We start from the raw sequence: 13,645 nt of genomic DNA, 5'->3' as shown, positions 1-13,645 counted from the left end.
TCATAAGCAGCCTGGGCATTCCTCCCTCCTTCAGCCACATGTACAAGGGGCGCGAATACATGTGGCAGTGGGGCGGGGAATGCCTGGGCTGTTTAGGATTGGCCCAGTATAGTGACAGCTTCCTGGCAGCCTCATTTAGGTGGGCTCGAACTAGGATCTGAACTTGCCTGACCTCACTGGCACCAGACGTGGTGGCTGCAAAATCTTGGAAACTGCTGAACTTCTAGGGTTTTCATGAATTTAAAAAAAAAAAGTCTATGGACGTCATCGAGAACTGTACAAAAATGTTTTTTTTTTTAAATCGAGAGAATTCTGTGGATAAAAACCTTTTGATAATGAGGTCTGACTTGTTCAAGGCAAACATGGCACTAAAACCCAATTGGTGCAAAACATTTGGTGGGGGTGGTGGATTATAGTGTGGGGTTGTTTTTCAGGGGTTGGGATTGGCCTCCTTAGTTCCAGTGAAGGGAACTCTTAAGGCGTCGGCATACCAAGACATTTTGGACAATTTCACACTCCCAACTTTGCAAAAACAGTGTGGGATGGCCTTTTCCTGTTCCAACATTTCCAGTGCCCCAAGCAAGGTCCATAAAGACATGGATGAGCGAGTTTGGGGTGGACGAACTTGACTGGCCTGCACAGAGTCCTGATCTCAACCTTCTGGAAGAATGGTAAAACATTCCCAGATGTTGAAGCTGTTATAGCTGCAAGAGATGGGCCAACTCAATATTGAACCCTACAGACCAAGACTGGAATGCCATCAAAGTTCAGGTGTGTATAAAAGGCACGTTTCCCAATACTTTTGACAATATGGTGTATTTGTGTTTCCATTAAAGGGGTGGTTCCCCCTAAAACACATTTCTAACAATACATTCGTAAGACCCGTTACACTGCGGGTAGGCTGGCTTTTTTTTTTTTTTTTTTTAGTACATACCTCGATCTCGGCGTTTCGTCCCTTGTCAGTGGGCGTTCCTAGTTGATTGACGTTCCTCGGACGGGCGCATACGTGACGTCACGACTTTCCGAAAGAAGCCGAACGTCGCTGCGCAGGGGCCGTATAGAGCCGACTCTATACGGCGCCTGCGCAATGACGTTCGGCTTCTGTCGGAAAGTCGTGACGCGCAGTATGCGCCCGTCAAAGAAACGTCAATCAACTAGGAATGCCCACCGCCAAGGGACGAAACGGCGAGATCTCGGTATGTACGAAAAAACAAAAGCCAGCCTACCCGCAGTGTAACGGGTCTTACGAATCTATTGTTAGAAATTTGTTTTAGGGGGAACCACCGCTTTAAAGCCAGTTCAGCTCTGTGAAATACAGTATGTTGCGTTTAAAACATTAATATAAAATCAATCCAAAATAAATATGCAGTATACCTTTATTTCAGAGTGCCACTCATGTGACCGCCCACCACTCTCCTCTCCCAATCTGAGAAGTACAGCAGAAGTGACTGAGAATCCCTCACTGATGTCAGTTGGGAGGAGGAGAGTGGCGGGCGGTCACGTGAGCGCCGTTCTGAAATAAGGTATACAGCAACATATTTTTTTATATAGAACATACACTGGGGCACATAACATCATTAAACAGATGGGAATCTATAAAGTACACAAAGTTATTTCAGAAGCAGTGGGCACTAACACAGAGCCGAAAGAAGAGAGGCAGCGGATGACGAAGGCACATAAACTCACCACGGTGTCAGGGCTCAGCAGCCATGATAAACCGTGGTCAGTTTACAAAAGGGGAGGGAAGCACCAGGCAGCATCAGCCAGGTATTTTAGATGATACAAAATGGGCCAAATTACACAGCACAAGCACTCAAATATGACGATATTTCAGGGAGAATTTAGAGGTTAGAATACCATGTGAACTCAATTCTGAATTGATGCTTTCTCACAAAATTGTAATATTTAGAAAGTGGGTACTGGATAATTAGTGAACACATAGTATATGCACAAACTTATTGTTGTAAACAAAAAACACCACAAATATTACAATCCACATGTATGAAAAAAGCAACAAAAAATAAAATCTATAAAAGAGCATTCAATAAAAAAAAATAAAAAAGTGAAAGTTTCTCAGGGTGATATCAGAAGAAGAGACATTTAATGACAAACAGGTATTTATCATCAGCACTATACAAGTCATGTCAGCCACCTTTAAAACAATCTCAGCTTCTCACTAAGCCACAAGTTTTCTCCAATAAAACCAATTAGAAACCAGTATGAAGAATCACAATATCCTTAGTACTTCACTTACACATAAATAACATTTTTAATAAAGTAAAACTAAAAAGGCAAAACATTTTTTTTTTGGTTTTCATTTGGATAGAGTAATTAAGGGTTAGAACCCGTCAGGTTTTTTTTCAGCATTTGTGTCCCATTGGGACTCCCTGTTCCTTAGCAAAAACAGGACCCCCCTGCTTGTCCCCATAATTTGTCTCCCCTCCATTTCTGGTCTGGTGAAACCCAAAGTTTGGGATTTTCTTCCACTCTCTGTGATAATGGTAACCAGGACAGTTAAAGAGGGTGAATCTCCCAAATAGGGCGACAGACTCTGACAGGTGTTCTGATCCCTCTCCACTCTAAGCCCCGGTTCACACCGATGCACATCAGTGCGATTTGCACTGCCGATTTCAACTTTATTTAACAGAAGTCCATGCAAATCACAATGAAATTGGTAAAAAGTAGTGCTATTTCATTATTGCTGCGACATGAGTCACGGTAATATGAATAATTTTCATTTCTGCAATGGGCTGTGACTCCATGCGATTCGATTTGGATTTGTTAAAATCGCATGACAATTTGCAACAGTGTGAACCTAAAAACAGTTCTGCATTCCGGGGATGCTATCAGTGCCCACAGAGCTGGTCCAGGGATTCAAAATCACTGCTCTTCTCTCTGTGCACCTTCAGGACAATGGACTAGAGCGATTCTGATTGGTCAGCACTGTCACAGTGAATTGCTCTAATATTTCCCAGAAGCAAAATCACAGAGAAGAGGGAAACAAGTGGGGACTTCAAAGTCTCTGGACTGCTGGACCAGCTCTGTGGGAACAGCACCCCTGAAGGGTACAGAGGGGTCTGGGGAGGGCATACTGTTAGTTCACCTTTACATTTTTTTTTTATGTAAAAGCGAACGCTAAAAATCGGAAAAGTCAAATTTTTTCAACAATGAAGCAAAATATCCCCCAATTTTCAGTAACAGACCAGCTAATATGAAGTAGTTTATTTAGCCCATTCTAAATAAGTCCCGGGGAGCAAAGTCAAGGATCGGCACAGCTTGGAGTTCACACCAACACCTTCTCTCTATTAATTCCATCATTTAGCTTTAAGGCCTGGTTCACACCTATGCATTTATTGTGCGTTTTCAATTTTGCAGAAACACGCGACAGTCCATATAACATGGTTTCCTATGGATGTAGTTCACATCTGTGCATTTTATGGACAGGGCCAAGGACTTTTTTTCTGGTTTCATAGACTTCAATGGATGAAACGCGTGTATTGAAAAAACGCAATATGCAAACTACAACCTGCATAAGGCTGGATTCACACCTATGCATTTTTAGTGCATTTTGCACTACAGTCCATTTAAAATGGTTTCCTATGGAACACGTTCTGTAGTGCAAATCTGCAAAATGCACTAAAAATGCATAGGTGTGAATCAGGCCTAACAGGTTGCAACGGCTGGCCATACATTATACAATTTTCTTGTACAACTTACCTTTAGATTTACCAAAACCATACAATAGGAGTTCAACCCTTTGCAGCAAGGATGTGGAATTCCCTTCCACAGGCGGTGGTCTCAGTGGGGAGCATTGATAGTTTAAAAAAAAATATTAGATGAGCACATGAAAGACCACAACATACAGGGATATACAATGTAATACTGACATATAATCACACACATTGGTTGGACTTGTATGTTTTATCAACCTTACCTACTACCTAAACACTTTCAATTGATATGCATTTAGGCAGGCCGTGTACTACACAGTTGAAGGTAAATCTAAAGAAAATTGAATAATGTATGGCCAGCTTAACACATATATGGGGATCATCAAAGAAGACTAAAAAGCTAAAATTGCAGTAAAGCCATCATGGCATTACCAAACTCTGCTGTATTGAAATATACACTCAGACAAGTGGCACTCTAATGTTAGCTTCTGAAGGTGTCGCCAAATACCGTCAACATCTTTCTGTTCCCTTATCCACAATCCAAACAACCATGTTCATCACTTCCACCACAATGCTGCAATCTGGAGTTCTAAGGTGCAGCTGACATTACCAATATCAAGTACACCATACTGACAGTTCCGTGTCCTACGCATTTACAGAACATAAACCTGCGAGTCAGGACCTACCTGTCATTTTGTATCCCTCTTTCCAATAAAATGCTTTCTATTTTCCAGATAGGAAACAATCTGCGCACACAGCAACAGCCGAGCCGCCAGCGACACTTGTCAGCTGGAAGGAGCATTTTGTTACATAAAGGGATACAAATTAACACACAACTGAAAAGAAACAAAGCAACAAAAGGCAACTATACAAGCAAGGCCATGCATCAGATTATAGAGAGAAAAAATCATATCAGCCCTTTTACACTTCCCTTATGTATACAAAACATGATTTAAACTGCAAGCCAAGCAATAGCTCATCTTAAGTGCATAAAGCATTGTTCTGGGCACAATATAAAAGCCAGGAAAGGAGGAGTAGCATTATAGACTGAGGATCAATCCAGATAACCAATGCATCAACCACAAGATGACATGACCCATTCTTACCTCTAAGGCTTCCAAGGTATTGAAACTGGCAATTGCAAAGCCATCAATTAAATCCTCCTCCTGCGAGCTGGATTCTCGCCTTTTACGTCTAGGCGGTCTGGTGTTTCTGGCTAAAGCGACTGGATTTTTACCATTCTGATTTGAATTCTCCTTTCCCAGGCCCCTTTCTGCTTCCGAGGCGGAGGAGGGGCTCTGGTTTCGGGGATCCCTGACAGATGGGTCTCTTCTCCTCACCCTGTCCCTCTGAGACCTGGATCTCCTGCTTTGTTGTTTCATTTTGACATCCATCGTCTCTCGATAAAGAAGAAAAAAAAAGAAAAATCCGCTAATTATAAATCCACAGGGAAAATTCCAATGAGTGACCTTGAATCCACAAATCCAATTACTAAGCACAACCGATACCGGGAACAGGAGACGCCGACGACTTGTGGGAAAGGGGTGTTTTGTGGGACAGATCTGGATAGAAAGATCCAATCCAGACACTTTCTCAGTAATCCACAGAGCCTTTAACAAGTGACAGTTCTTTTTTTGTGTCCAGATCCAATCCTGCTACTTAGTAGCCGGTGTGAGTGGAACTTTTGGGTGCCATTTAATGAAGGGTGGATGTGCCATGAGCCTGCCCCAGATGGTGTAGAGGCTGCAGTAGTATCATCCTCCTCCTGGTGGGGGGTCACCAATCCCTCATGGTGTGAGGACACCCCTCCACTGATGGAGATCTCTTTCTCTTCTTGTGTGACAGCAGATGCAGGGAATCCAGAGAAGAAAGCCCAGATCCTAATCACAGGCGCTGAGTGCCGAGCCTCCTCGGTGCCATTCTCTGTCCTCCTCCTCCTCCTTACATCCCATCCATTCTCGGTCCCGATCGATCCCCCTTGGCCTCCCCAGCTCCTCCGGGTCACCGATCGTCCGATCCTACAACAAGACACAAACGGGGACACGTTAGAGCAGCGATCCGAGCTCTTAAAGAGACAGGAGGAAGGGGAGGAAATGTTCTTCTCTCTCAATTGTACAGTGCAGCAGAAAAAAAAAAGCCCAAAGCAGATAACTGACGTACTTCCGCCAGCCTGTAATTACCAGAGGAAGTGAGCGACTTTATTAGAGTTTAGATTTGGCTCCGGCATTAACCCCTTGCTGCCAGGAGCCGAATGCTGCAAAGGGCACTGTACAATCGGAGAGAGCCCCCGCCGCTGTCACGATCATCGCGATAAAGCACAGCCTAGCCCTGCCCGTCACACATCAACACAACACATACCCACGGCAACCAATCACATTCTCCCACACTGCACTGGAAGCATGAGCGGGGGAACCTGATTGGCTGGAACTGATCTGCTCTCTGTGTGGATGTACTGCAGTTATGTCACAAACACACATGATAATGGGGGCTATGCTGCCTGCCCCCATATAACCATAGCAACCAGTCACTAGAAACTCAAATCAAACATGGGTGGAAGGGTTCCCCAGATTTTATGCTCATTATTACCAATCTTTACCTGTAGTAATACAAATAATAATAATAATGGCTCTAAACATTCTGGATCTCCCACATCACCCTGATGTACTGTCAGATAAGGACCCACATCACCCTGATGTACTGTCATAAGTACACACAACCCTCCTTTAGTACCCCAGACATGCAAACTGCTGCTCATCCCCACCCCACAAATAAACAGAGCTGCCATATAAAAGAAAACGATCAGAAAAGATCTATACCATCTACTGTACCTATATAGAAGTACCAATAATAATAATAATAATAATAATAATAATAAGGTCTCTAAACATTCTGGATCTCCCACATCACCCTGATGTACTGTCAGATAAGGACCCACAACACCCTCCTTTAGTACCCCAGGCATGCAAACTGCTGATCATACCCAACCCACAAATCCAAAGTGCTGCCATATGTACAGGAAAAGATCATATGGAAAATTATGGAAATATGGGGGGAAAAAAAAAATCACATGTAGCAGAAAAGATCTATACCATAGACTGTACCTATATAGAAGTACCTGTAATAATAATAATAATAATAATAATAATAAATAGCTCTAAACATTCTGGATCACCCTGATGTACTGTCAGATAAGGACCCACAACACCCTCCTTTGGTACCCCAGACACGCAAATGGCTGATTATACTTAACCCACAAATCCAAAGAGCTGCCATACACTATATTGTATTGGGACACCTGCCTTTACATGAAATTTAATGGCATCCCAGTCTTAGTCTGAATATTGAGTTGGCCCACCCTTTGCAGCTAAAACAGCTTCAACTCTTCTGGGAGAAAAGAAAAAGGGGGGTTCCCCTGGGTGGACTTTTAAGGCACTAATAATATTTCAAAATATACAGGATATCATATCCTGTATATTTTGAAATATTATTAGTGCCTTAAAAGTCCACCCAGGGGAACCCCCCTTTTTCTTTTCTCATATTTACTGGATGTGGCACAAGCATACACTTGCCATTCACCCTCCTTTCTTTCAACTCTTCTGGGAAGGCTGTCCACAAGGTTTAGGAGTGTGTCTATGGCATGGGTGTCAAACTGGTGGCCCTCCAGCTGTTGCAAAACTACAAGTCCCATGAGGCATTGCAAGGCTAACAGTTACAAGCATGACTCTCACAGGCAGAGGCATGATGGGACTTGTAGTTTCGGAACAGCTGGAGGGCCGCCAGTTTGACACCCCTGGTCTATGGGAATGTTTGACCATTTGTGAAAATGGCACTGATGTGGACGAGAAGGCCCGGCTTACAGTCTCTGGACTAATTCATCCCAAAGGTGTTCTATCAGGTTGAAGCCAAGACTCTGTGCAGGCTAGTCAAGTTCCTCCACCCCATATGTGCTCATCCATGTCTTTATGGACCTTTATTTGTGCACTGGTGTGCAGTCATGTTGGAACAGTAAGGCGCCATTCCCAAATTGTTCCCATAAAGTTGGCAGTATGAAATTATCCAAAATGTCTCGGTATGCTGATGCCTTAAGAGCTCCCTTCACTGGGACTAAGGGGCCAGATGAGCGAGTTTGGGGTGGAGGAACTTGACTGGCCTGCACAGAGTCCTGTGTTCCAATACTCTTGACAATATAGTGTATATAGAAGGAAAGATCAGGAGGCTTCCAGGTTGTCATGTATAGCCTAAGGAATGGACTGCAGGTCACATGACTGTATTTCGCTCCTAGCAACCACATCAGCTTCCCTCCAGCTATGCCTGTCAGATTATCGGACGAATAATTTTTTTTTTTTTTTTTTTGCATGCTAACCTCATATCAAAAATGAAGAGTTTAATAAAGTTAGTAAAATTCTTGCATGACACAATAACAATTTAGAAGTGATGTTATGTGTTGTAGAGCATTTGTATTGTGTTTTCAAATGACAACTACCGTGTTTCCCCGAAAATAAGCCCGGGTCTTATATTAATTTTGGCAACAAAAGACACTGTAGGGCTTATTTTTGGGGTAGGTCTTACCATGTAATGTGCTGTCTTCTCTTCCCCTCTCTCGACCTGCCTGTTAGGAATCCCCAGTGTGAACTTAGTTAAAATGCTTGTAAAATCTTGTAATCCACTCTATTACTGTAGTATATAATGTACAATGTGTGTATTTCTGTAATATAATTGTGCCAAATACCTTCATTATAGCACCACTGTCCGCTTTTGTGACCTGCCGGAGCTCACTTCCCTGCATTTATGTTACAGAAACACACACATTGTACATTGTGTACTACTGTAATAGAGTGGGTTATAGGATTTTAAACTAGGGCTTATTTTTGGGGTAGGGCTTATATTGCAGCCCTCCTGGAAAATTATGCTAGGTCTTATTTTAGGGGTAGGTTTTATTTTCAGGGAAACAGGGTATATTGCTTAAAAGAAAATCGTACAATCTGCATTGTAAAGTTTCCATGCTTGTCCCATCAGATAATAACCAATGAACTGTCGTGATTGTCTCTCGAAAGCAGTGCACCAACGATCAGATTATCGTATGATGGAATCTAAAGCAGTATTTTTTGTACGATTTTCTGATCGTGTGTACGGACGGGTCTTTTGGGCAGAGTAGAATGTCAAAGGCCCCTTTCACACGGGGGGGGATCAGTAATGATCCACCCCGTGAACCTCCGCTTGCTCAGCGGGGATCGATCCGTTGATCCCCGCTGAGCCGGCGGATGACAGGGCGGTCCCCACACACTGTGCAAGGACCGCCCAGTCTTTTCTCCGCTCTCCCATATGGGAGGATCGAATGAACAAGGACCGCCTGTCCGTGTTCACCCGATCCGATCCGCCAGATGGATGGAAAAGTAGGTTTTTCCTCCATCACACTTTGGCGGATCGGAGCGGCTTGGATGTCAGCGGGCATGTCACCGCTGACATCCGCGGCTCCATAGAGGAGCATGGAGCGCCGTTCAGGTCCGCCTAAAAAACTGGCAGGCGGACCTGAACACGCCCGTGTGAAAGAGCCCTTAAGGGCAAGTTCACCATTTCACAAAAAATTAAGTGGGGAAAAGACTCTAAATATCCCGCCCCCCTCTAGTCCTTGCTGCCCATAGAAGTCGCGATGCCCCTGGTGCAGCGGTCTGTACATAGCAATACACAAGCTTGGAGTGAGCGTCCATCATAACGTTCATTCATTGTTGAGCTCGGCCTTGTGACTGGGCTAACCAATGAGAAGTGCATCCCAGGCTTCCTCCTCTGGTAAGATGTGCCAGAATAAAGAAGTGCCTCTAATTGGTCAATACAGTCACATGGGTGCACCGACCAATGAACGCTTGCCATTACGAGAATCATGATGGATATTCACTCTGGGGTTGTGTATTGCAGTGTATGGACCACTACAGTTGCTTCCTATAGTAGCACACCTGCAGGCTCAAACCCAAGTTGTGCTGGCTGTGTCCATAGACATACAGAGCAAGGCTCAGCCCTGCCCCCCATTGAAAGCACTTCCTATAGCGATACTCGCTGAAGAGGAAGAGCCAGAAGCACCAGCTGGGGACCCCAGAAGAGGAGGTTCGGTGCTGCTCGAGCAGGAATGTATCGCATGTTTATTAAAACAAAAACAAAAAAACAAAGCTTCAAAATGATTTTAAGGGAGACACAAACTGGTTGTTAGGGGGGAAAAAAGTTTGATGTTTACCACAATTAGTACATTATTTTCAACACATCCACCCTTCATCAAACTAAAGTCATTAATTTCCCTATTGATCATCCCAGGATTACATCTAGGGGCTCAGTCCCTTCTTAGCATTTTAGCAGACTTTATTGCACTCTAAGACCCCTTTCACACTGAGGAGTTTTTCAGGCGGTTTAGCGCTAAAAATAGCGCCTAAATATCGCCTGAAAAACTCCTGACCTGCAGTCTCAGCGTGAAAGCCAGAGTGCTTTCACACTGAGGCAATGCGCTGGCGGGGCTGCTCCAAAAGTCCTGCCAGCAGCATCTTTGGAGCGGTGTGTTTACAGCTCCTTCCCATTGAAAACAATGGGACACCTCTGCAGAGGCGCATTGCCGGCGGTATTAACCCTTTTTCGGCCACTAGCGGGGGTTAAAAATGCACTGCCAGCGGCCAAATACCACCGCAATTTCAGGGAAAATACGATGGTATAGCGCTGCTAAAAATAGCGGCGCTATACCGCCAACACACCTCTTGCCCCAGTGTGAAAGGGGCCTAACAATTTTTTTTCCCCAGGGAGCAGGTACTGCTCCTACTTTGCCTAAACAAGAATTATGTCAGCTTGGCCGCCCCCCACCAACCTACAGAATTTGTAACTGCTGACTGATTTTTTATAAAACCTGACCGAAGTTCCCCTTAGGCTGGGTTCACATATATCTGGTGCGGGACACCACATGTTATTCGGATAGGAATCGCACTGCATTCCTATTCAAATCACAATTCTTTGTCGTTAAATTTGAGCCCATTCATTTTGTATGAGCTCAATTAGCACCGCACAAAATAATGATGCCCCAAAACACACTGCAAAACCCAGTGTATCTTTTTTAACATCGACACCGGTGGGAAAAAAAAACGCATGAATCAAATGCGATTTCAGTGTGGTGCAGGAAATGCTCAGGATTCGCTGCGTTTCTCGCACCACATCTATGTGAACCGGTCCTAAACCTAGGTTCACATTTGAACGATTTGTCATGCGATTTGAGAGCTCAGATGGCATGACAAATCGCAGCCTATTGGAGGCAATGGCACTGTTCCAATCTGTGCGACACCAATTTTGCAGCACCGCACCGGATTTGCAAACATAGTTCCTGCACTACTTTTGCCGATTTCAGGTGCGACTTCAATAGACATCTGTGCATGAAACCACACAGATGTCTATCAAGTAGCAGCTGAAATCACGCCGACCTTTCTACTAAGCGCCTTGAGGCGATTCAGTTCGCATTTGTAGCGCTATACAAGTTATTCACTCACTTTGAAATCGTGCTACTTCAATTGAAGCAACGCGATTTCAAAGTAGCATCAATGTGATCCAGGGCCTAATGACAGAGAGGAGGGCAATAAAAAAAAAAGTAAGCATTCTTTTACACAAAAAGCGCTGCATGTAATGTTTATAGAACACTGTAATGCATAGAGGTTTGGGGCAAAGATGAAGTTTAATCTGCTTATGTTTTGCCTTCATTGGTTCCTTCCCTTCCCCACCATCAATTATATTTTTAAATAAAACCTATTTTCTTTACATACCTTATTTTAGACTCAATGATGTCCATTCTGGATCTCTATGTATGATTGCAGGCAGACCATGGACCAGCAGGCTACTGCACATAGTTTGCTGAAACCAGCACCCACCCTGCCCCATTACTCCTCTCAAGAGCCTTCAGCCTTACAGTGGGCTGGCTTTTGGGAGGAGTTATGTCAAGGTGCTTTGAGGAATGAGATCAGTCTGGAGGATTGGCCTTTTCCTAGGCAGGCTGCATTTGCATGGAAACTGTCCTAGATAACACCTACATGTGATGCTGATCCACCATGATTGAAATAATTGAACTCCAATGAAGGAAAGAGGCAGGCCAGGGAGGATAGAGCTAGACCAGGGATATGCAATTAGCGGACCTCCAGCTGTTGCAGAACTACAATTCCCATGAGGCATAGCAAGACTCTGACAGCCACAAGCATGACACCCAAAGGCAGAGGCATGATGGACTTGTAGTTTTGCAACAGCTGGAGGTCCACCAATTGCTTATCCCTGAGCTAGACGGTGAGGCTTAGCTTTGGAGCTGGCCATACATTATACAAATGTCTTATTCAATTTCCTTCAGATTTACATCAAATATGTCGTGCAAGGGCCTGCCTGATTGCATACAAAGTGAAAGGATTTAGGTTTGACCTCATTTTATATGGTTTTGGTAAATCTAAAGGAAAATTGTATAAGTTTAGCTTTAAAGGATATATAAAAGTTCATAAAAAAAAAAAGAACTGTCATACTTGCCTCCTCTGTGCAGTTGGTTGCACAGAGTGGCCCCAATCCTCTTCTTCTGGGGTCCCTCAGCAGTGCTCCTGGCACCTCATCTCCCCCGAGTTCCCTGTTGGAGAGCCGCACTCCCATGTCCTGTTGCTGCGTCCATTGACACGGACAGCAGGGCTTGGCCCTGCCCCCCGGCATCATTGGATTTGATTGACAGCAGCGGGAGCCAATTGCTGCTATCAATCTATCCAATCAGGACCCGAGACACTGGCTGGAGCTGCTGTGCTCACCCCTGTTGCTGGAAAGACCAGGTTCAGGTAAGTAAAAGGAGTGAAAGACCTTGAATGTTTCCTTCAAACACAAATTCTGAAAACAGCCCAAAATGTAAGACACCTAGGGTATCATTCACACTTTCCATTCTTGGGGGTTGTATTAACCTGCATTGGGGTTGATTTATTAAAACTGGAACAGCTCTGCATAGAAACCAACCAGCTGCCAGGTTTTATTGTTAAAGTGTGAGTAAACACCCCCCCCCCTATCGCTTTCAGCCAAGGAAGCTGCCATCTTTGCCTCTGTTTAATCTACAACTTCCATGATGCTGCACATGTGATCAGGTATGACACCAGCCATTGGATGGTTTGACAGTTTGGTTGAGAGTACAACCAATGGGAGTGTTACATTTTGGGCATGTGCCAGAAATGAAACTGTTTTATGAATGGGTTTACTTCTGCTTTAATTGAAGAAGTTGAAGCTTAAAACTGATTGGCTACTATGCACAGCTGCATCAGATTTTGCACTCTCCAGTTTCGTTGAATGAACCCCATGTCAGCCGCACAATTACTGCGCCACACCAGGAGAGTATAAATGGGCTCTAAGGCCCCATTTACACCAGAGCATGTGTAGCTTGAGCCCAGGTTCACACTGGGCTGCGGGAGTGAAGCCGTGCGAGTTCAGCTGAACTCGCACGATTTCACTCCCGCTGGCAGTCCCGAATTCGGCCGCGATTATAGAGACATCTGTGCAGGTTTCTGCACAGATGTAAATCGCGGGCCGAAATCGCAAAAAGTAGTACAGAAACTACTTTTTGAAATCGGTGCAGCGCCGCAGATGCGGCATCGCACTGATTAGGACGGTGCCATTGCTGGCAATCTGTGGCAAATGCCGCCGTTTTGACATGTGACTTGACATGCCGAATCGCATGTCAAAACGCACCAGTGTGAACCAGGCCTGAAACTCAAATGCTCAATATAAAAAATCCTGTGGCTTTTACTTGTGTCTGTTCACACCTGAGTGTAGTTTCACTTGAACCTTGTAGATCAAAAAAAAAATTGCGCTACAAGCTTCAAACATTATGACACCTCCAAAAATGCATGAAAACGCAGATATGTGTTTTCCCTGTAAATAGCTTTTCATAAAAGTAATTTAAAAATAACGCTGAAGCCTCAGATGCCTACAAAAACACTAAGGGTCAGTTC

General features: G+C 44.2%; 1 protein-coding gene across 9 annotated transcripts in view; it reads right to left on the bottom strand.

Annotated features, from left to right (window-relative positions):
- The window catches only part of FBRSL1 (fibrosin like 1), a 694,818-nt gene that overhangs the window by 574,178 nt on the left and 106,995 nt on the right, over nucleotides 1-13,645 (bottom strand). For 6 of the 9 annotated variants that reach the window (XM_040347768.1, XM_040347753.1, XM_040347769.1 and 3 more), the window contains exon 1: nucleotides 4,778-5,822. In XM_040347768.1, coding sequence (XP_040203702.1) covers nucleotides 4,778-5,065 — 288 coding nt within the window. In that variant the 5' untranslated portion in view covers nucleotides 5,066-5,822. Of the gene's footprint in view, nucleotides 1-4,777; nucleotides 5,823-5,851; nucleotides 5,868-13,645 lie in introns of those variants that run through there. The other 3 variants (XM_040347750.1, XM_040347748.1, XM_040347763.1) reach the window with 3 other exon arrangements.

This window comes from Rana temporaria, chromosome 1 (genome assembly GCF_905171775.1).
Source record: "Rana temporaria chromosome 1, aRanTem1.1, whole genome shotgun sequence".
In the NCBI taxonomy this organism is placed as follows: Eukaryota; Metazoa; Chordata; class Amphibia; order Anura; family Ranidae; genus Rana; species Rana temporaria.
This window is presented reverse-complemented; position numbering and strand designations above follow the sequence as displayed.